General features: G+C 42.3%; 2 protein-coding genes across 3 annotated transcripts in view; both read left to right on the top strand.

Moving 5' to 3' along the window:
• Positions 1–1,630: 1,630 nt before the first annotated feature.
• Positions 1,631–6,357, top strand: cops2 (COP9 signalosome subunit 2). Its single transcript, XM_035627362.2, has 13 exons — positions 1,631–1,788; positions 2,215–2,328; positions 2,427–2,504; positions 2,609–2,734; positions 2,815–2,904; positions 3,003–3,080; positions 3,191–3,365; positions 3,480–3,658; positions 3,861–3,913; positions 4,352–4,449; positions 4,550–4,632; positions 5,092–5,150; positions 5,754–6,357. Exons 1-13 carry the CDS (start codon positions 1,735–1,737, stop codon positions 5,896–5,898), a joined length of 1,332 nt encoding a protein of 443 aa, XP_035483255.1. The 5' UTR covers positions 1,631–1,734; the 3' UTR covers positions 5,899–6,357.
• Positions 6,358–6,486: 129 nt separating this feature from the next.
• Positions 6,487–22,657, top strand: part of secisbp2l (SECIS binding protein 2-like) — a 16,477-nt gene continuing 306 nt past the window's right edge. Inside the window, exons 1-18 of one of the 2 annotated variants that reach the window (XM_047331538.1) lie at positions 6,487–6,767; positions 9,992–10,203; positions 11,541–11,868; positions 11,995–12,139; positions 12,640–12,863; positions 13,274–13,298; positions 13,471–13,583; positions 14,404–14,514; positions 14,627–14,737; positions 15,345–15,512; positions 15,719–15,860; positions 16,463–16,638; positions 16,798–16,930; positions 17,040–17,202; positions 18,258–18,478; positions 19,159–19,313; positions 19,706–19,925; positions 20,130–22,657. The exon at positions 20,130–22,657 is cut by the window's right edge and continues 306 nt beyond it. In XM_047331538.1, coding sequence (XP_047187494.1) covers positions 6,747–6,767; positions 9,992–10,203; positions 11,541–11,868; positions 11,995–12,139; positions 12,640–12,863; positions 13,274–13,298; positions 13,471–13,583; positions 14,404–14,514; positions 14,627–14,737; positions 15,345–15,512; positions 15,719–15,860; positions 16,463–16,638; positions 16,798–16,930; positions 17,040–17,202; positions 18,258–18,478; positions 19,159–19,313; positions 19,706–19,925; positions 20,130–20,746 — 3,285 coding nt within the window. In that variant the 5' untranslated portion in view covers positions 6,487–6,746 and the 3' untranslated portion in view covers positions 20,747–22,657. Of the gene's footprint in view, positions 6,768–9,991; positions 10,204–11,540; positions 11,869–11,994; positions 12,140–12,639; positions 12,864–13,273; positions 13,299–13,467; positions 13,584–14,403; positions 14,515–14,626; positions 14,738–15,344; positions 15,513–15,718; positions 15,861–16,462; positions 16,639–16,797; positions 16,931–17,039; positions 17,203–18,257; positions 18,479–19,158; positions 19,314–19,705; positions 19,926–20,129 lie in introns of both variants that reach the window. The other variant, XM_035628129.2, reaches the window with a different exon arrangement.

Raw genomic sequence — 22,657 nt, 5'->3', positions numbered from 1 at the left:
GACCCAATTTCCATAATGATCACATGATGATTTTGATGCCAACACTTGTGGTGTATTGGGTTTGTGACTTTCCCTTGCAATAGAGTATTTATTACAATGTGACATTGCTATTTTTGCAAAAGTAAAAGATCTGATTACTTTTCCCCAGACTTAACATCAAACAGTACATTTCGATCGATAGTCGAGTTCTTATGATGCAGCTGAATTACGTAACCACAGAATCAATTATCACTGAAGCGTCTTGATGCTATAAGTTGTTAATTTAATATTCTTTAGATACAGTTACTGCTAACTACAGTAACTAAAACCTGAATATACCTGGAAAACAACTAGTCACTAAGTGCAGGTGTCAGAATAAACTTACTGGAACATCAAACAAAATTAGAATTATAATGTAATTAAATAGAAATAGTCAAACACATCTATTTTACTGTCCATCACAGCTATGTATTTTAATACACTAATATGCTGATTTAAAAGGCAATCTTATAGTAATGTCATGCCTCAGTCAAATTCCGGAATTTCCCAGCTTGGGATAAATAAAGTATCTATCTATCTATCTATCTATCTATCTATCATCCATCCATCCATCTATCTATCTATCTATCTATCTATCTATCATCCATCCATCCATCTATCTATCTATCTATCTATCTATCTATCCATCTATCCATCTAATCTATCTATCTATCCATCTATCATTTATCTATCTATCTATCTTTCTACCTACCTACCAACCTACCTACCTATCTATCTACCTATCTATCCATCTATCCATCCGTCCATCTGTCTATCTATCTATCTATCTATCTATCTATCTATCTATCTATCCATCAATCCATCTATCTATCTATCTATCTATCTATCTATCCATCCATCCATCTATCCGTCTGTCTATCTATCTATCCATTTATCTATCTATCTATCTATCTTTCTACCTACCTATCTATATATCTATCCATCAATCCATCTATCTATCTATCTATCTATCTATCTATCTATCTATCCATCCATCCATCCATCCGTCCATCTATCTGTCTATCTATCCATCCATCCATCTATCCGTCTGTCTATCTATCTATCTATCTATTCATCTATCCGTCTATCTATCTATGTATCCATCTATCTATCTATCTATCTATCGATCTATCTATCTATCCATCCATCTATCCGTCTATCTATCTATCTATCTATCCATCCATCATCTATCCGTCTATCTATCCGTCTATCTATCTATCTATCTATCCATCCGTCCATCTATCTATCTATCCATCCATCCATCTATCCGTCTGTCTATCTATCCATCTATCCGTCTATCTATCTATCTATCTATCCGTCTGTCTATCCATCTATCTATCTATCTATCTATCTATCTATCCATCCATCCATCTATCCGTCTGTCTATCTATCCATCTATCTATCTATCTATCTATCTATCTATCTATCCATCTATCCATCCATCATCTATCCATCTATCCATCTATCCGTCTGTCTATCTATCCATCTATCCATCTATCCGTCTATCTATCTATCTATCTAAACAGCCAGAGGACTTCAGCTGGTTGAACCTCAAGTTTCTTCGTGTTATCTGAGACGATCCAATAGCGCCATCTATGGACGGAAGCGGGTTCCTGCCCCGCTCAGCCCCTGACACACCATCTCTGCGCCGCTGCAAAACACAGCGCAGGCCGGGCCACCGTCTGTCTCTGAGCGAGGAGAAGGAACATCGCCAAGATGTCTGACATGGAAGACGATTTCATGTGCGACGATGAAGAGGATTACGACTTGGTACGTACAGCTTCAATTACTTCGTTTGCCTTTAGACTTCAACGTGTTCTCCGTGTGCTCAGCGCCGACAGCACGGTGCACCGACAGTACGGGCTGGCTAGCTGTTTAGCTAGTTAGCCTGTTGGCTAACACCAAGGCGAGAGCGGGTGACTGTCGTTAGCCACCTAGCCGGCTAACGACGGTTGGCTTTAGCTTACAAGACAACCTGGCTAATATTATCAAACACTGAGCACGTCGGATGGATAAAGAAGGCGTCGCGTGTTCAGCCGTTAGTACTTGGTCGTCATTGCAGACGTGGTGACCAAGCCTCTGCGTGGTTTTTAAGACTCGATTTGCTGAGCTTACCCTTGTGTTAGCTAGCTAAGAGTTACTGGTGTGTTTTGCTTGCAAACGTGTAAACTTCACAATGCCTGTGCTTGAACTCAGGAATACTCAGAGGACAGTAATTCAGAGCCGAACGTGGACCTCGAGAACCAGTACTACAACTCGAAAGCCCTGAAGGAGGATGATCCCAAAGCAGCTCTCAGCAGTTTCCAGAAGGTGGAGTGGTGCTCTTTAAAAGTGACTTGTTCTCTGTTTACACTTGCATGAAAACGCGTGCTATGTATTGACACCTCTTGATTTCGCTGTGTGCTCAGGTGCTGGAACTGGAGGGGGAGAAGGGAGAGTGGGGATTCAAAGCTTTGAAACAGATGATCAAAATCAACTTCAAGCTGGTATGCTATGTGACATATGCCAATCATGTCTTTACTTTCTGTCCCACTAGATGTGAATTACTGTGTGAGGAGTGATTTTCTTTCATTGTGTCTCAACCGTGCAGACAAACTTTCCAGAAATGATGAACAGGTACAAGCAGCTCCTTACATACATCAGAAGTGCAGTCACCAGGAACTACTCGGAGAAGTCCATCAACTCCATTCTGGACTATATCTCTACCTCCAAACAGGTATGGAGAGACACTATGCGACACTTGTCTACCAAGTGTTTGAAATGTGTCTTGCTGAAACATGTTTCCCATGTTACTAGATGGACTTGCTGCAGGAGTTCTACGAAACCACATTGGAAGCTTTGAAAGATGCAAAAAACGACAGATTGTGGTTCAAAACTAACACAAAGGTACACTTAGATTCTTCATAGATTCAAGGCAATCTTACATTATCGTTATCTAGGAAAACAGGTGCTCAAAAGTGGTATTTTTTGTTCCCCTCGTGCAGTTGGGAAAGCTGTACTTGGAAAGAGAAGAGTATGGGAAACTGCAGAAGATCCTTAGGCAACTTCACCAGTCATGTCAGGTAATTAGGTGGATTTCTAATAATTTGCCTTGGTTTGATATGAAAAATTAAATTTTTGAAAGCCAATAATGATTTAATAAGTGGTTGTTCTGTTTTTAAATTCACTACAGACAGATGATGGAGAGGATGACCTGAAGAAAGGCACACAGCTGTTGGAGATCTATGCTCTGGAGATCCAAATGTACACAGCACAGAAAAACAACAAGAAATTGAAAGCCCTGTATGAGCAATCCCTTCATATTAAATCTGCCATTCCTCACCCACTCATAATGGGAGTTATTAGAGGTATAATGTTTAATATTACTCCTTCATTCACAGAACATTTGTTTAGCTTTGTGTTTTGTTCGGCAATGTTATCGCTGTTTGCTGAATCACCTGTGCTTGTTTGCTCCTGTCCAGAGTGTGGTGGGAAGATGCACCTGAGAGAGGGGGAGTTTGAGAAAGCTCACACAGACTTCTTTGAGGCCTTTAAAAACTATGATGAGTCTGGGAGCCCGAGAAGGACAACATGCCTGAAGTACCTGGTCTTAGCCAACATGCTGATGAAGTCAGGGATAAACCCTTTTGACTCTCAAGAGGTATGAAAAGGGTTTTAATTGTTTGTTTTGCATGTACTCCATTCACTGTATTTAAGAATATGAAGTTATATGTCATCTGAATAACAGAAGGGACAGTTTGTTACCACATTAATATGTGCAATCTGAATTTATGATAAAGCACAGGTTGAATGTGTCAGTTTTTGTACCAGTTACAATTTTTTCATTCATATTTTTTCCAAAGGCCAAACCATACAAAAACGACCCAGAGATCCTTGCGATGACAAACTTAGTAAGGTAAGCATGCTGTTTGGTAAGGTGACATTTGTTCATATCACAAGCTTTGCTTTTCCAGTGTTGGCTTTTTGTCACTTTTTGTCACTTTTATACAACAGTAGTGTACATTTCACAGTATTTGTATAAATTATGAAACATGACTTGTATTACCAAGCCTTTAGTGGTCTTCTGTTTCCTTGTCTGCTCTCTTTTGTCCTCATGTTGACATAGGTTGCAGGCACTGTCTCAAATTGCTAATGTTTCATGCATATATTTGACATTTTTTATTGCACAAACAAGAAACTAAGAATACACAGCCAAAACTGTAATAAGAATAATGTTTTCATAAAAGTCTGATATTTTGGAACGTGTTTGACCGCTATCAGGATGGGAGTTTTTCTGTGGGTCGTGGAGACACAATGTATATAGCACAACAACACTGGCTGTTTTTCTTTCCAGCGCCTACCAGAACAATGACATCACTGAATTTGAGAAAATCTTGAAAACAAATCACAGTAACATAATGGACGACCCCTTCATTAGAGAGCACATAGAGGGTGAGTGGTGAACGTGACTTCAGTCCACATGCATGAGAAATGTGTCAAAAAAAGCATTGTCTTTTTAAAGTGTTGCTCATTGTGTGATATTGTGTTGCAGAGCTCCTGCGGAACATTAGAACACAAGTACTTATCAAACTCATCAAACCCTACACAAGAATACACATCCCTTTCATTTCTAAGGTATGTCTACATGAGCAGAAAAATGTCCTGTACAGTGTGTTCTGTTGTGTTTCCTCTGTGATCACACCCTTGTGGATTATTACTGGACAATCATTTGCACCGAAGGCCATGTGACATTGTGCGGATCATTTTAAATGTTATTATTTACATTTTAATCAGGGTGTATTGATAGCCTGTCTGTCGTATCAATGAACACAAAGGTGTCATTGGGTGGAGAAAAAACCACAATGCTAATAGCCATTAATAGCAAATATTGCAAGCTATTACTTTATTTGATGTTAGCATTATAATATGAGTAAATTAAATACGGCTTCAGGAACTCATTCTCTGTATTTACCTACTCACAATAAGATTTGCAGTGTGTTTAACTCAGTGCAATCATTGCTGTTGAATCAGACTTGTCGACCTACTTCATTACAGATGTGAGGAAGAGTCTTGTTGGGTTTTTTTTCGTTTCAGGAGCTGAACATTGACGTGTGTGATGTAGAGAGTTTGCTGGTGCAGTGCATCTTGGATAAGTAAGTTTTTCCCTCACATGACTGCTGAGAAGTCTATGAAAAAAAAAACTCCCTTCTTCTAAATAGCTGTAGTTCCTCATAGTTGCATACTGCCATCATTTTGACCTTAAGAGAGTCAGGTGTTATGAATTGTTTGTTCATTAACATTGTGTACCTGACCGGTTCTCGTTCTCTGCTATTTACAACTTCATATACCAGCTGCACTGGTTCACTGAAGTAAATGACTTGGATGTGAAAACACCAGCTTACTTGAACTACTTTAAACTGTTGAGTGAAATCTTTAACATTTTTTTTTTTTTACATTTTGCCATCATGCTTGGTAATATTTAAGTCGAATTCTTGAATTTTAACCACTCATTGAAAGCAGACAAACACAATAATACAAAAAAATACAACTCCCATGTTTTTAGAATTTTTTTTTAGATAGCTTTTAGGATCTTCATATCAGAGCATTCTCAAGAAACTATGGCACATATTTTAGTTAGCAGCAAGATCAGATATAGGGTGTAACTTAAGGAACTATAGTGTATATTTTAAGTGTCTTGTTTTTAACCCGTGTGACCTCTCTGCTCACTCACTCTTTTTTTTGTTGTTGTTGCTCAGCACAATCCACGGCCGAATTGACCAAGTTAACCAGCTACTAGAACTGGACTACCAGAAGAGAGGAGGGGCTCGCTACACAGCTTTAGACAAATGGACAAATCAGCTGAACTCTCTGAACCAAGCCATTGTTAGCAAGCTCACATGATGGCATGTAAAAATCAAGCGGCGAGGAAAATGGCATGTTTGAATACATCCATAGAGTATGCTACTGTGCATCTTCAAGTATATCCTCTGAGACAAGATACACGGCACAGGTTTTAAGAATGCCAACAATTTGAAGAAGACAGAACCACAAGAACGTGTTCAAAGTGTGTTGTTTTGTCCCGATGAGAGGAAAATCACTGACACCTATTTTTGTTTTTCATGTTCCCGATTGACAGATCCATGTGCAACACATTCAAACGTTTCAAGTTCTGTAAAAATTCCAAAATGTGTATGAAAACGTGTACACAGTATTTAATGTATACTGTTGCCTACTGTTGGTAATAAACGGATTTCTCTCAGCACTAAAAGGGTTCAGCTGCCTTTGACTAGCCACAACGTTTGAAAACTGTGACGGGCTGAACGTGGAGTTGGAAGTTGAATAAAATGTTTTAAACTCTTATACGAACCGCAGTGGCACGTTTCTTTTGCTCGAGTTGAACCGCTGAGGTTCGAAGTCGCCTCGATGACGTCATGCATGTCTCAGCCAGTAGCGGGCTTTGTGGGCCTGCGCGGCTTCCGTTCCAGGTGACTCCCCGTTTCCACACTGACAGCAGCAGCAGCAGCGAGCTTCGACCGCAGGCTGGTCCGCGGAGAGAGGAGCCAGCTGACGCAGCAGCAGCAGCAGCTAGCTGTGGAGTGCCGTTGACGAGCCTTTGGTGATCAGATCACCACCACGACCGCCCTCATCACCTTTATTGTTTCTATGTACAATGAAGGAATTAAACGGGCCCACCTCCTGACGTCCACTCGGTGGCCGATGAGGGTTCTGTCGCGGCGGGGCTGACTGACATGGACGCTTGTGACAATAAGGTGAGAGTTTCTTCCAAGAGGATCTATTTTCTGTTGTTGTGGTCCTGCCAAAAGCGTGAGCGGGTGCAACGTGAGACGATAACGTTAGTTTAAGCTGCCGAGGCCCAATTTTTTGTGGATTATCGTTAATGTTATTTAAAATAATATATAGACATACATATACATATATAAAAGAGCTGTTTGGGTCACTCGGTACCAATAGCACGGCGGGGTTCGGTGTTAAGCTAGCAGGCGGCGGCAAAACTGTTATTTGATGTTGGCTAGTGAGCTAACGGTTAACCGCGGCTCATCGCGAGACACATCGGACAAAGCATTTCTGTTCAATCTGTTACGGCGTGTGCGCGTTTTTTTGGTTGTAGTTGATACAACGGATTTGAGGACTGTATGTCCGTGACGAGATTCCCATTCGTCAAGCCCAGACAAAAACGGTCTGTGTGCAAAAAAGCGTTAGCGCTCTCTGCTTGTTGCTAGCGAGCGAGCTAGCTAGCTAGCTAGCTAGCCAGCCAGTCAGTTAGCCGAAGCTAATCAGCTCAGCTGTCATTCGGCTCAGCAGTGCAGCTGCTGGCTCCCTCGAATCGCATTGTTCGGTAAGAGTTGGACGAGGGCAACGTGACAAAGAGGTTTCGTTCAGGTAGGAATGTGTGCATGAGTGCGGTGGCGGTGTCGGTGGCGGGGCGGGGAGGTTTCGTGACCGTCACAGGAGGAATGTCTGGTTCTTCTTCATGCTTGTCATTCCTCCTGTCCCCGTGTGCGATGCAGAAAGTTTGGTGGTGCTCGGGGGTGTTTGGTGTCCGAGCCTCTGGCCGCGAAAGAATCGCTTGGACAAACAGAGGTTTGTGAGATCAGCGCCGCCTCGCAGTTGAATCTGCCCCGTGTTCTGTCATCCCCCCATCGGATGCACATCTGGCTCTGACCTCATTGTCTTTTTCACAATCGCAGCCATTCTCAGTGACCGAGACACACGCAGAGACACATCCAGAGATTCATCCTCTGACCACCTCTGTCTAACTTCAACCCCCCCCCCCCCCCCCCCCCCCTTTGTTTTAAATAGCCAGATTCCTCTGTTGCTGTTCAGAATTCAACATTCACCATCAGTGCACACGGTTGGTCCATGCTGCCGCTTGCTGTGTAATTAGCTTAATCCTGTACTGCTGTCCCCACTTTATCCTCTCAAACTTAATCCTATAACAACACCCTATCAGCCGCGCTCCGCCATCGCACAGGTTCAAACTCACTAACCGTGTTTGGAAAATCTTTTCTTTTTAGATCTGTCGTTTGGTCCCGTGTACTGAACAGGTTCCAGTCACCGTCACTTTTACTTTCAAGTGGGATGAGTTCTGTAGATTACCTAAGGAAAAATGAGGGATCCACCCGCAGTGAGTGGGAGACAATAGTTGTCTGTGTGACATCCACTGGCTGCACTGATGCTCTATTCATGCGTCCCGACCACTGTTTCAGGAGTGAGGGGGCGTCTTTGTACTCTAAACCCTGTCACCTCAACCCTGTGCAGAATAGAGGGTTATTTTAATGGGGACCTCTTGGACAGAGCCGCCACCTTGGGGTAGACAAGTGCCAACACGATGTCAAACGAGGAGCACTCAGAGGTGCGAAAAGACTCTTCCAGGCGGACGGCAAAGGGAAAACCAAACATACCAAGAAGGGCAGATGTGTTATTTTTGTCAGTTAGGGAAAAAAATGTTGTCTTTGCTACAAATTGTAAATCTTCGATACTTCACCACTTCAGGTTTCCCGACGTATGAACTCGTTGTCATGTGTGACATCACTTTGAACTGTGAACATTTCGTATTGTGTCTGCATTTGCACATTGCTCATTTTCAGGGGGATTTTGTTATACTTTACTTTGTCTGATAATCATGTAAGAAGCCTAAAAGTTAAAGCATTGACACTCACACTAACAAACATGATTTGATGTTGTTAATAGGACTTTAAATGGCAACTTTACCACTTTAAAAAATGGTATGCATTCTAATTCGATTTTTACGTTTAATTCATTCAGGAAATACGTAGGTCTGCCTCTTATTAGGTGTCATCAATAAGCATAATCCACACATTTCAAGGCTATGTCTCTACTACAGAACAGTAATCTGAAGTGGCTGATTGATTTTGGGATTACTTCTGTGTTTGAGTCCAAAACCTGCCCTTTAGTGCCCCAGATCTAATCTGTGGTCTGCTGTGTCATTACCTACACCACCACAGCCTCACTGTTGGCTTGGTGTTTTGGGGCCTTTAAATCTGTACACCCATAAAAACTACACTGACTAGAAGAAAACCTGTTTGACCATTTGGTGCACAGTGACATGGAGAGGTGCACACCCCCTTATTGTTCCTTTGCCCGTTTGAAACATGTCACAGCCTTCTCACTGAATTACTTGATTTATTGATTTATATAACTTTTGATTTTAATGTCTTTTGGTTCTACAAATCTCTATATTGCCTGCAGTTCAATATAAACGTAGTACTAAGGGGTTGTTTTTTCATCTGGTTATCTATCACTCCTTTTCAAGAAATATTTTGCTTAGCTCCTTTGGCAGTTGTGTGGTATGCCATCTATGAACCCAGAAAGGTTTATATGTCCTTGTACCTTTTTTCTGACGGCCATAAACTTAAACCACCTGTAACCCGACTGGAACAGTATGAGGAAATGCAGTGTTCAGCTCTGATTACCACTAAACAAATGAGATTGATCAGGCTCCTGGTAGACGTTGTAAAGCTTTCTCTGTCAGAAATGCAGTTCTTAGTTTAATAACTTAACTTATTAACTTAAGTTAAATTTCCTCGGCATAGATCTTCTCATACCGTTGTAGTTTTTTTAGTTCGAATGTTGTGTTGTGTGACCTGCCTAAGGATCCAGAGTCCAATTACAACACATTACTTGTTCCATTTGATAGTTGTGGAATGGCAATAAAAGCAATAATATTATATCATTAGTTGTACAATATAGATACAAATATGGATAAAGCAAACGAGGGCCTGAAAAAAAACTGACTTTTACAACTTTTTTTAATTAATTTGACAAATAAGACTGTACTCTTTCTTGCCCAAAGTCAGCTGGGATTGGCTCCAGCCTTCCTGTGACCCTCCAAGGATAAACAGTATAGCTGATGGATGGATGATCTGTGCTCTTTCACACAGACCATTTCTCTCTCAAACACACCATGGAGTCATTAATTGGCAGTAATGGCTGTTCATTTGTCTTTGTGCAGGATGTGAAGCTTTCAGCCGAAGTGGAACCGTTCATCCCACAGAAGAAAGGTCTTGAAGGATCCCTGGTCAGCATGAGTCTTTCTGGAGAGGCCGGTGGTGGAGGAGGGAGCGGGGGTATGGCAGGAGGAGGTGGTGGAGGGGTGGAAACCACTCCCATACCAAGCTACCTCATCACCTGCTACCCTTTCGTCCAGGAGAACCAAGCCAACAGGTACTGTTTCTCTGTGTGGGGTATTTGGGAATGAGTGTCACTCGCCTCAACCCCATCAACAGAGATTCTGGTTCAAGATAATTAATTATTTTTGCCAATGCTGTCAACTTTGGCAGAAATATTGCCATTCGCCCGTGGCGTTGTGGGAAGTCTGGTGCCCCCATTTTGAACTGCCCAAGAACAATCTTCCCTCTTCTGGACCTTTCTATTTTCAGAATAACTATAGAAGTACTTTAATAAGAAAAAGAGAACGCTGTGTCCCTGATGTGCTTCACAAAGGAGATCACGATCAGATCCTTTAAACAGTGCACTTAATTATGAATGGAAACCTCCCCAGAGTTACAGAATTTTCATGGAACCACAGTGTATGTTTCCAGTGGCTCTTTCTTTGTCCAGAGTGATCTGCTGTATCCTGCACACATCCGTTCCTTTGTTTCCTTCCCCACTATTTGAATGCAAGGAAATAACCCGCTATAGTCAGCCGGCTGTGAAAATGTCATCTGGATCCTTATCAGCCTCTCTGCGTACTATGTAACACTCCCTAACAAACCAACCATCATGCATATCATGTTAGCCCCGCCACTACCTCTGTCTTGCCAAATGAACTTCAATCGTATTTTCTAAAGCACATCTTAAAGGTTCCGACATTATGGCATGTTTAGAAAAAATTCAAAAATTGCTGTCAGGAAATTTATTTGGGGGATTTATGAATTGTCTCATTGGCTGGATCAAATTGTGGCGTGGGCCGTATATGGCCCCAAGGCCGGAGGTCCCCCCACCCCCGCTCTACTGGGATAGAACAGTCAAAGTCATTGTGTTAATGTTGTGGCTGGTTATTTTGGTTTGGATTTGGACAGCTTCTCATTCCCCAGCTGCCACAAATTTGGAAAATGTCATTTTCAAAGAGTCAGCATACACAGCAAACATTAAGATTTCCATAGGAATTGATGAATTTTAAGACCCAGAATTGTCCTAAGCACTGACAGAGAATAATTATTTGAATGTTGGCCATTGTTCTAGCTTGAAAGATTAAAATATCAGAAACTACAGAGGCACTTGGAGAGCACATACCTCCTCTCAGGCTAACACCCCATCTCGCCATTTAAATGAAACTGTGTGTGTGTGTGGGGGGGGGGGGGGATCCTGGCTCCGCCCGTTAATCCGGATGTGCTCCAAAAATTAATGGGTTCTCCCTTGGGTCATGCACCACCCCTCCACGAATTGTCATGGAAATCAAATGAGTTGTGTTTGTGTAATCCTGCTCACTAAAAAACATGAAACATAGCCTCTTTGGCGGATGTAATAGTTTAACATGTTACCTCTCTGTTGCTTTACAGGCAACATCCTATGTATAATGGAGGGGAGCTGCGCTGGCAGCAGCCTAACCCTACCCCTGGTGGTCCGTACCTGGCCTACCCCATCTTGTCTTCCCCTCAGCCTCCAGTGTCCAATGACTATGCTTACTACCAGATAATGCCTGCTCCATGCCCACCTGTGATGGGCTTCTACCAGCCCTTCCCTGGAACCTATGCGGGTCCGGTGCAAGCTGGAGTCATCAATCCAGTCTCAGCAGAAGTCGGGGAGAGACCACTGCCTATGGGGCCAGCATATGGGATGGCCAGTCAGAGGGGGAGAGGCATGGTCCGGCCTAATGTTCTCCCAAAGGTACAGAAGGTCAACAGCCGTATTATGATTGTGTCACATTTAATTCATATGTAATTTGTACTGTATTTCCTAATCCCAACCTGTGTATTGAGCATGCCCTGCCTCTTTTGCCTCTGTCTCCTGCAGCAACAGTTGCAGTTGGGTGTCTGCCAGCCTCCAAGGGGTCGCCGACCTCCAACAAGGAATGTAGCAGTGCAGAAGGAGGTGTGCACCTTGGGGCCAGATGGCCGGACAAAGACAGTCATGCTGGTGGATGCAGCGCAGCAGACCGGTAACAATTAAGTGCTTATATGCTTGTTGTAGACAGAAAGTTTTTGGCCAGTTTCAATGTTGTTCTTGAATCCTGTGGTTAAAGGGAAACTCAGACTCCAGGCTGTCAACAAGAATATTTCCTGTCAGCAAGGAAGTGAGACACAATGCTGATAAGAGCAGTGTCTGGTCTGACAGGTTAATGTTGATGATCCTTGTCCTTAACTTCTTGAAAGAACTGGAATGCAGAGTTTCCAGTCGGAAAGGTTACGGAATGCAGTTCATGATGTCATCTATTATCCGAGAAGCCAGAGCAGGCTCTGTAAACAGTTTGGTCATTCAGTCACATTACATTATTTTTACAGTTGACTCCCGGTCAAAGTTTGTGGTCAGCATTAACCTCCAGTATGTTTAGTCCTTTTTAAAAAAATTAACACTTGAATGTAGTAACAGTTTAATTCCACTCTGCAACACTGTGTGACAAGTTTATTTCAAGTCTAATTTCTCCTGCCTTGTCCTCAGATTTCCCAGGTGAGGTGTCAGGGCGATGTGCTGCTGAGCAGGCTAGTCCTCTGCTGTGGAAGAACCGAACAAAGAGGAGACGGGCGTCCCATCCAGCTGAAGGCTACAATGAGCAGGGGGCCAGTGAGGCAGATATAGACAGTGACAGCGGATACTGTAGCCCTAAACACAACCAGGCAGCTGGGGTAACACAACGGACAGCAGAGCATACAGCAGCACCCACGGTATGTTCCCTACTTACCATCAGCTCCTGATCCAAGGCTCGTTGAGGAATTTGTTTTTACCTCATGATCAGTAAATCAATTATGCTTCAGAACAGTAGTTTCTTCATTCTGGTTTGGTACTGTGCTGGACTGCTGCTCAAGTGCTGTCGAGGAAACTCACAATGGAAATGTGAATCTAATCGTTATGCTGACATTACCGTCATGACAGTTTTTTTGACGTAACAATGGTTGACGTCATCAAACAACTAAGACGTAACTCCAACGCCCAGGAATTCACTAATGGAGCAGCAGTAGCTGGCACTCAATTTAATCCTAAATTTAGCTTTGTTCTCACAGTGTTATAAGCATGTTTAACATACACACGATATGTTAACTTGTCTCTACCCTTTCTATATTTTTGTGCCGTACAGGGAGTAGAGGCGGGTGTAATGACAGGTACGTTTAATGCAACATGTTTTTCAATAAAAATAAGTCTTTCCTTAACTCACATCTTCACTTCATGCTTTAATAGCCATATGTCGTGTGCACCATGTATCGAATATTTTACAAATGAATGGATTTTTCTTTTACCTGAGTATTTCTTTTATCCTTTTTCATTCCACAGCAGATACCTGGGTAAATGTGGCCTCTCAGGCTACACAGAAGTCCTGGGGGGACAGGAACGGCCAGTTTCACAGAGCAGAACAGAGGAAGAATCCTGAGCAGAGAAACTTCTCGCAGGTACAGCAGATCCCCCTGGAGTTAAATGCTTCTGCCTGTGAGGTGAACAACTCTGGTATTAACTAACTAGAACCAGCAAATTACAAATCATTTTAGTGTGAAGGCTCCATCCTGAGCTGTTGTGGATACTGGTTTTGGGAAGGAATCAAAAAATGTGCTCAGTCAACAAATAAGCAGCAGTTTAGTTACAACTGAAGACGGTGGTGTGAACAGAATGAATAGCAAGGTGAGCAAAAAAGCACAGAAGTTAAACTGGTATAGCTCAGTGGATTACACCACTCACTTTGGTACAGAAGGTCGGTGTTTAATTGCAGGTCATCCCAGTGTGGGCCGTTAGGCAGAAGCCCTTGATGATTCTAAGTTGCTTTGGACAAAAAGCTTCCGCAAAATTATTGTAATATAATGTAAACATTTGGACATTTTCCCATTGTGCAATATTCACATCCCTTAATGGCTATAATTAGGATTGCTAGTTCATGTGAGTATCTGATAATCTTGAACATTTTTGGAAATACTTCACATACAAGATTAAGCATCACAATTACACCGATCATTAATAAACTGTTGTTTTTTGTGAAGATTAAATTTCTCAGAATATGTAATGAACTTTTATGTTGGGTGGATGTCCAATCACACATCTCATAAATTTTAGCTGGCCGTCAAAACTAAACAGGGGTATATACACAGCCAAAGCCATGTGCATGACATCATTTGCAGTCATTGCCATCACCAGAAAGTATGTGCAAACCTACACAGAGGATGAGAAGTTTATTGAATAGCAGTGGTATCCTGTCTGACTCGTCTGCTCTTTGCATTTTAGGATTTCCACAGTGGCTATCCAGGACGCCTGCCACCACACCAATCAGAACAAAGACTGCAGCCGGCAGTGGGCAGTGGCACTGAGCTCACCCCAGAGCCCCTCTACTTTGAGGTAAGAGGTTTCTTGATAATTTCATTGTAAAGACCTCTCAGTGCATCAGCGTTACCATCATACATTCAGAGGTATTTTGCTGTGCTAAAAATGAATTTGACCTCTTTGTCAGGATGAAGATGAGTTTCCAGATCTTGCTGCTGGAGGGGCTGTCCAACGCAGCACCAAACCAGAATCTGCTCCTGCCCCGACACACACGCAGCCTAAACTGCCCAAAAACCTGGTAAGTGAGAAGTGCTTTCTGAAGATGTCTGTCTCTGAAGGTTCTCTGTGTCATGACGGTTTACAGAGTGTGTATTTGTGTGTACTAAATCAGCACTACCCTAGAAAATGATCTGTCACACCAGCACCAGTAAACACAGGCATTGATTCATGGTATACTTTTTTTGGCTGATCCTTGAAAAGGCAGAATTTTCACTTAAGTTGTGTTGATGTTGTTTAGCATTATCTCAGTATCCGGGTGAGTGTGATCCCTCTGGTGAATATGGTGTTTTTTAATAAAATGTCCATTTGAAATAAAACAGTACATGACTTCAGTGACAGATTTGCCTTTAACTAGTTGAAGCTTGGATGACCCAGGGCAAAATATGGCGTAAAACTAAGTTGAATGAATATCCTGGGAAAGACAAGCACACTAAGGGAGAGAGAGATACAGAAGACTTTGGAAAGATTTTTTTGACAGCTCCATTGTGTAATATATCCCAATCTTCATGCAGGTACTTTGGACTCAGTGGTTGTGTATCTAAGCAGCCAAATCACAGACTCTTGTATCAGTTAACTGATTGTACACCTCCACTAAACACTCATTTGTGTCTCTTTACACTTTACAGCTGGATAACCTACCAGAAAACTCCCCTATCAACATCGTGCAGACACCCATCCCCATTACCACGTCTGTTCCCAAGAGGGCCAAGAGCCAGAGGAAGAAGGCTCTGGCTGCTGCCCTGGCCACTGCACAGGAGTACTCTGAAATCAGCATGGAACAGAAGAAATTACAGGTATAAACCTGCATTGTTTCTGCTGCTCATGGGTTGGGTTCACATAAATGTGAAGACTTGTTGATTTGTTTTCTTTGCCTTGTTTCATCAGGTCTGGTCTGTCCGTCTAGCCGATCTGTCCTATGAACCTTAGAATTCCTCTTCTGTTTTATTTGACTCTTTCAAAGGAGTGACCTTGTTCTGCCTTTTCTTTCTTCGCCTGCCAGGAGGCCTTCACCAAAGCAGCAGGGAAAAAGAGTAAAACCTCTGTCGAGCTGGACCTCGGAGACATGCTGGCAGCTTTGGAGAAACATCAGCAGGCGATGAAAGCCAGACAACTGAACAATACCAAGCCACTGTCGTTTACAGGTATTCATAAACTCTACATCAACAAGTGGCATGAAAAATGAAAAGACCACTAAATAATATAATATCCCTGCAGTCATTTACAATAATGGGTTATGCTGGCAGTCTGCTAGACTGTCAAAATATTGAGTCAACTCAATACTCTTTTTTTATATTATCATTAAGTATGCGAAATAAGTGTTTTTCATTCATTTTTAGTGATGGTCTACTTGTCAGTGTTCTTTTTGTAAATGTAGTTTTTCTGGTTTGGATTTTGTCATCAGGATTTTTAGGACTTTTTGGGTTTGTTTGTTTTTTAATTTAGCTGTGTTTTAGTTAATTCTGATAAACTGTTGGCCTTTTATGCATTTTAAATGCCTCTGTTTCCTTAAAAATATAATATAATAACTGTTTAATAATAAAGTGCTGGGTAGAATTTTTTTAAATCAGCATGCCTTATTTGTGTTGCTCACTGAACTGTGACTTAAATATTCTTAATGACTGCTTCCACTGAGAAACCACACAATGGCCATTTAATTGACTCGTCTGACCTCTGACAATTCCAATTCATTTCTATATATATATATATATGAAGCCCTGCTAACTTTGTTGTCGTCCCTCTCCAGTTGGAACAACCACTCCATTCCACAGCTCAGGCTCGACAAATGTGGCGTCAATGTTGAAGGGCCATCAGCAGCCATACTCGGCCCCACATAATGCCCTGGATTCCACTGCACCCCGAATCAAGAGAGGGAAGGAGAGAGAGATTCCCAAAGTCAAACGACCAACGGCCCTGAAGAAGGTTCATGATTTTAAGTTGAAGTGATTGATGTAGGAGAGGTTGGGGGATGTTGTTATTTAGCCTGCATTGAAGTTCGTAATAGGAATGAGGATCATTGAACCATGGAAGTTTACTCCAGGTCTTTTTAAGACACCTTGTTTTTGTTCTGTTCTACGATAGATTATCTTGAAGGAACGCGAAGGGAAGAAAGGGAAGACAAGTGTGGAACAAGAGTCAACGGGCCAGGAGGAGAATGGAGATGAGTGTCTACGTTTTACTGATGATCTTACACAAGAGCCGGCCTCCCAAGAAGGTGAGGGCAGTTCATTATTGAGACATTAAAACATTTAAAAAACGTATACTTTTTTTTATCCATGAAACAGTTTCTAATTGTTATTTCTATTCTGCTGTTTCTACCACAGAGAATGGTCTGAGTGTTCCCAGTGATGCGTCCCTTTCCCCAGCCAGCCAGAATTCTCCATATAGCATCACTCCAGTGTCCCAGGGTTCTCCTTCCAGCTCTGGCATCGGTAGTCCCATGGCTTCAAATGCTATCACCAAGATCCACAGCCGACGTTTCAGAGAGTAAGCACAAACTCTTATCCCACATGGGGTGAGAAAGAGAATGTGGAACAGGAAAGACCTTTTGTAGGAATCCCTGGCATTGGAGTGTCTCGAAAAGACACAATGTGGAAGGAAAAAAAATGGCTTGCAAAGCAAATGTTTGTCCCACTCAAAACTCACAGAGCCTTGGCTGTGAGGAGCGTACTCGAAAAGCTATCTGCTGTTTTTTAAGGGCGTAACTGTACAATAAAGAATTGTAGAGTACGACAAGGATGCCTAGCACACTGTCCCTTCTCAGAAAAAATGTATGCCAGCGGTCACAAACACAGCTTTGTCTCTCTGTGTCCTCTGCTGTGGGCCTTTTGTCCCAGCCCACCCCTCTCTAACAGATTTTTGCATTTAAAGCCTCCAAAAAGCCTCTGTAGCCAAACTCCGCCCCTCAGCTCTGACCACCAGGACACTTGTTCCTCAGGCCACACTATGTCAACCCTATGATTGATATTTCATTAAACCACAGAGTTACTGGGATGATGCATGTTAACTAGTACCTCTGCTTTTCTTAGAGAGGCTGCAATGCTTATCTCGTCTGACAAAGTGTAACGGCATAATTATAACCAACAAGCAATTAGACAAAGTTGTCGTTAACAGCTGTATAAACTTAGAGACAAAGTCATTTTAAGGATTACGACAACGATTAAGCCTTTTTCGGCTTTATTTATTCGTTATTTTTTTCAATTACTTGTTTGGTCTATGAATTATTTCAAATAATCCCACGTTGACATTATCAGATGGCTACTTTTGTTGGGCGCACAATCACAAACCCTAAAACTAAGTTAACAGCAAAATATTCAGCATTTTGCTTGAAGAATTATTTTCACTATTATTTGATTCTCAAAATTTTGACCAAGTGATAAACTAAAGTATTAAATCCTTTGATTTAAATGTATCTTCATTATTTTTGCTTGCTGACTATCTTTATTGTTAGCTTGGTAGCATCCAAAAGACGTCTTAGACATCTGGAACATCCAACATTTTTATTTTCCCTCTGCCCTCTCATATCCTCTTCTCTTCTGCAGGTACTGTAACCAAGTGCTGAGTAAGGAGATCGACGAGAGCGTGACTCTGCTGTTGCAGGAGCTGGTTCGCTTCCAGGAGCGGGTCTACCAGAAGGATCCCACCAAGGCCAAATCCAAACGCCGCCTGGTCATGGGCCTCAGAGAGGTCACCAAGCACATGAAGTTGCACAAGATTAAGTGTGTCATCATCTCACCCAACTGTGAAAAGATCCAGGCCAAAGGTGAAGAATGTTGCAAAACCGTCTCCTGAACCTGCACATATTTTAACAAATTGTCTGAGGTCCGACAAACTGTGCTGTAAACACGTTAAAAGTGGCTATATTTTATATTTTTATAATAACAATGCACTAAATGCAAAAACAATTAATATCTGTATGAAAGAGTTTGCTCAGTGAGCAAGCAAAAGAGAAGTTTCACCCCAAAATCTGCAGCTCCCCTGACTTTTTATTTTCCCTGAGCATTTGGGCGAGTTTTAGCTTATTGTTAAGCTTCTCTGCAACTTAACTGTTAAAGCTAAAAAAAAAAACTTTAAAAACCCACTGTACACCACCTGCTCAGCAACAAACTGCAGATAGACACAGTTAGCGAAGCTTCTGCTGAACATAGTGATGCTTCTCCCTAGAGTTGGCACAGAACCGAAACAGTTTAAAAGAGAGTGAATGTTACACAGACACAACTCCAAATGAGTGATAATGTTTCTCTCTCTGTAAATAAGAGTACAAATCCAGCATCCACATTTTAATAGATGCCAATTGTCTCGCTCCCACGCCCAACTTGGAAATGATCAAAACAGCAGGTTTTTACACTTGTGTCAAACTCTTTGCGCAAAATTTTCTGTTCTTTTCTTTCATTGTTTTTTGTCAAATTTGATTCATTCGGGTCACTGTCCACTGTGTTGCAGGTGGTTTGGATGAAGCTTTGTACAATGTTATTGCCATGGCCAGGGAGCAGGAGTTCCCGTTTGTGTTTGCCCTGGGCAGGAAAGCTCTTGGTCGCTGTGTCAACAAACTAGTACCAGTCAGTGTTGTGGGCATTTTCAACTATTCTGGAGCTGAGGTAAGGCTACATCCATCCATCCATCCATACATACATTAGGTCAATGAGTGAACATATAAAATACAGACAGTAGGTCATTAGTTGTCATTATATGCCAATATAGAACATTAAAAAAACACACCTAAAAAAAAAAAAAAATCATTATTTTTCCTTAACATTAAATAATGAGATTGACATTTTCGCCAATTTTCAATTTTGAATGTGGCCCTTGATGAAAAACATATTTATGTTCAGAAGTTTGTACATTGTGATGCAGATTCCCAAAATTGTTCTATCATGAGGGCTAGACAGAAATATTTTTGATTGTTTGACCTCGGTGGCAGTGGTGTGTTTATTTTCTATATTTGTCTTATTTTTTAACTGACTCGATTAAATCCCTCTGCTTCCTACAGGGTCTCTTCAACCGTTTGGTGTCTCTGACAGAAGAGGCTCGGAAGGCCTACAAGGACATGGTGTCCGCTCTGGAGCAGGAGCAGGCGGAGGAGGCGCTGAAGAATGACAAGAAAGTCCCTCATCACATGGGTCATACCCGTAACCACTCCGCCGCTTCTGCCATCTCCTTCTGCTCCATCTTCTCCGAGCCCATCTCAGAAGTCAATGAAAAGGAATACGGTGAGCTCCATGCTGTTCATCTTTGTCATATTTTTTCTATTTCCGGGGGGGTATCTGTAATCAATGGTGGAAGTCGTATTCAGGTTATTTTTTTATTTTTTTATTTTTTAAAAACTTATAGTTATTTCAATTAAGTGGTTCCTAACCTAAGGATAATTTCGTTGACATGAGAAAAGGAGCATGACAAATGTCTTATCCTACCAGAGACCAACTGGAGGAGTATGGTGGAGACTTCAGATGCTCCAGAGCCTGTGGAGGCTGAGCAGAGTCGCCCTGCACCTTCCACAGCCGCCCAGAAAGACAGCGAGACACTGGCAGCCTCCACCAACGCCGCCCAGTCTGGCTCCACTGCTCTCCAGCCCAGGGCAGGGCCTTCGACACAGGGTACTGGTGAAAGAGACGAGGTCCGGGTTGACGACCGGCTGGAGCTGGCTTCGCAGCAGAGCACAGAAACGGGCTCATTGGACGGAAGCTGCAGGGGTCCGCTGAACTCCTCCATCACCTCCACCACTTCCACCCTAGTCCCCGGGATGCTGGAAGAGGCAGAGGAGGAGGACGAGGAGGAAGAGGACTACACTCCCGCACCCATTTCTGTGGAGGTGCCCACCCTCAGCAGCCGCATCGAATCCTGGGTGTCAAAGACCCTGGAAAACCTGCAGCTAGGAAAGAGCCAGGAAAGTACGGAAGAGGAGGAGGAGGAAGAAGATGATGAAGAGGAGAGGGGGCAGAGTGAGGACGAGGAGGACCTCGACTCGGCAGACATCACAGAGACGGGGATGGAGGAAAGGGAGCAAGTGGAGGCGAAGAAGGTCACTGGCTGAAATCTCTTCTCCTCCTCCTCCCTCTTTTCTTACATACAGTCATTCGCTCTGTCCTCTGGCTTTTTCACATCCCTCTTCACAGCAACCAGCAGCTTTCCTGCTTTGTCTCCAACCCCTGACACTCGTCATAATCTCAGGTATCCAACCAACTGACCAACACTCAAGCGCAGCCCATTAACACGTTATGGAGAAGATACTGACCAACTTACGAACACATAGGGTCGCACACCGACTTCCACATAACACATTATGAAGGATAGTATTTTACACTTTCTCAGCCCATAACCTGCTACACTTGAAATCAGAGGGAAGATTTTTGATCTCTCTTCCTCCGAACCTGAGTCAAGAACTTTTCTGGGAGCAAGTGATGAGCACTTAAAAAAAAAAAAAGTAAACTGCTGTCTGTAGCTCACAGAGAAGGAAGGTTGACACCTTTCAGCTCCCATCGTACTTTATACAGAGACCTGAAAGGTTTACATTGTGTGTGTGTGTGTGTGTGTGTGTGTGTGTGTGTGTGTGTGTGTGTGTGTGTGTGTGTGTGTGTGTGTGTGTGTGTGTGTGTGTGTGTGTGTGTGTGTGTGTGTGTGTGTGTGTGTGTGTGTGTGTGTGTGTGTGTGTTGCTGTGTTCATTAGCTTTACTTTTTGTAAATGTGTGTTTATCTTTCACCTCACCTAAGGGAGGAGAGACATGCATTTCTTACTTAGTGCTCGGTTGGTATTTTAACTTTCCTCACAGAATATTACAGTGTCAGGGGTTCTGTCTTTCTACCAAAACCACTCCCACCCATCAGTCTTCTGAGTGTTGTTTTGAAATGTTCAAAATACTTTCTTTCTTTTGTTTCCATTCTGCATTCAGATGATTCAAATGCCCTAACTTCTAAGAAGCGAAACAAGCTTTGTGTATATAAACTTGTCTAGGTGGTTCTACTACCGTATGTAATGATGTGTCATTGATTTGCTAAGTGTGAAGCTAATTGGGGTTTGTTTCCTCTGACTGGAACTGTCCTCAGTTCCCAGATGTTGCCTGTGCTTAAAAAAGAAGAAGAAAAAAAAGTGCTCCTGTTCTCTCTAATGGTGTCTGTTCTCTGATTGGGACGTTACCCCCCGAGTCTGTCAGTTAGTAGTAAAGTTACTCATTCGAGTAGTTTGCAGCATTATGAAAGAACTGGGAAACTAGAAAGGTGACAAAGTCCAATTTTAAACAGTATTACTTACTACTTTTTTTTTTTTAAAGCATCAAATGAACCTATAGGGACAAGCAGTTGTTTATTGGTATTCATGAAGTTTACATGTGTCGAAGTTGACGAAGGAAAATCAGACATGGTGAAATGAATCAAGCTCTATAGTCCGATTCTATTGACACACTTTGTAGCCACCTAGCTACAACCACCGGTCTTAAGTCCTGAGATTCTCTCTCCTCAGCACAGAGTCACCACCAACCAGTCATCACATTGTCCCGCACATGCTAATTATAAACCCTTGTAAATACGAGTGTACAAAAGAGATTTTGGTTTTGCATTGTATTTAAAAAAAAAAAAAACAATCATCCTGTTCTTAAAGCCATTTGATAGTTTTAACATTTTAGCAGTTGGAATCCAATTTGACAATGGTATTCGATAGTGAATCCTAGTGAGATTTCAGCAGCCTGTCTTCGATGGTGCGGTGTGTGAGCGCAGTGTGTCGGGCTGTATATGCAATGTGAAGCCCTGAGATGGGAGATTGACGGTGTACTGAATGTCATTCTTGGGATTATGCGAGTATTTCTGGTTTGATAAAAGGTACGCTGTGTAGGCTCTTTTGTTCCTATGACTTCCATCAAAGTGTTTCCAGTATGTTCATTGACAGCAAGTGTGTTTTTTTTGCACTATGTAAATATAGTAACGGTAAAAGGTCTTGTAACTAATGTGATCA

Source organism: Scophthalmus maximus, chromosome 4 (assembly GCF_022379125.1).
Source record: "Scophthalmus maximus strain ysfricsl-2021 chromosome 4, ASM2237912v1, whole genome shotgun sequence".
NCBI classification, from domain to species: domain Eukaryota; kingdom Metazoa; phylum Chordata; class Actinopteri; order Pleuronectiformes; family Scophthalmidae; genus Scophthalmus; species Scophthalmus maximus.
Note: the sequence above shows the minus strand (reverse complement) of the source record. Positions and strands in the feature narration are given on the sequence as shown.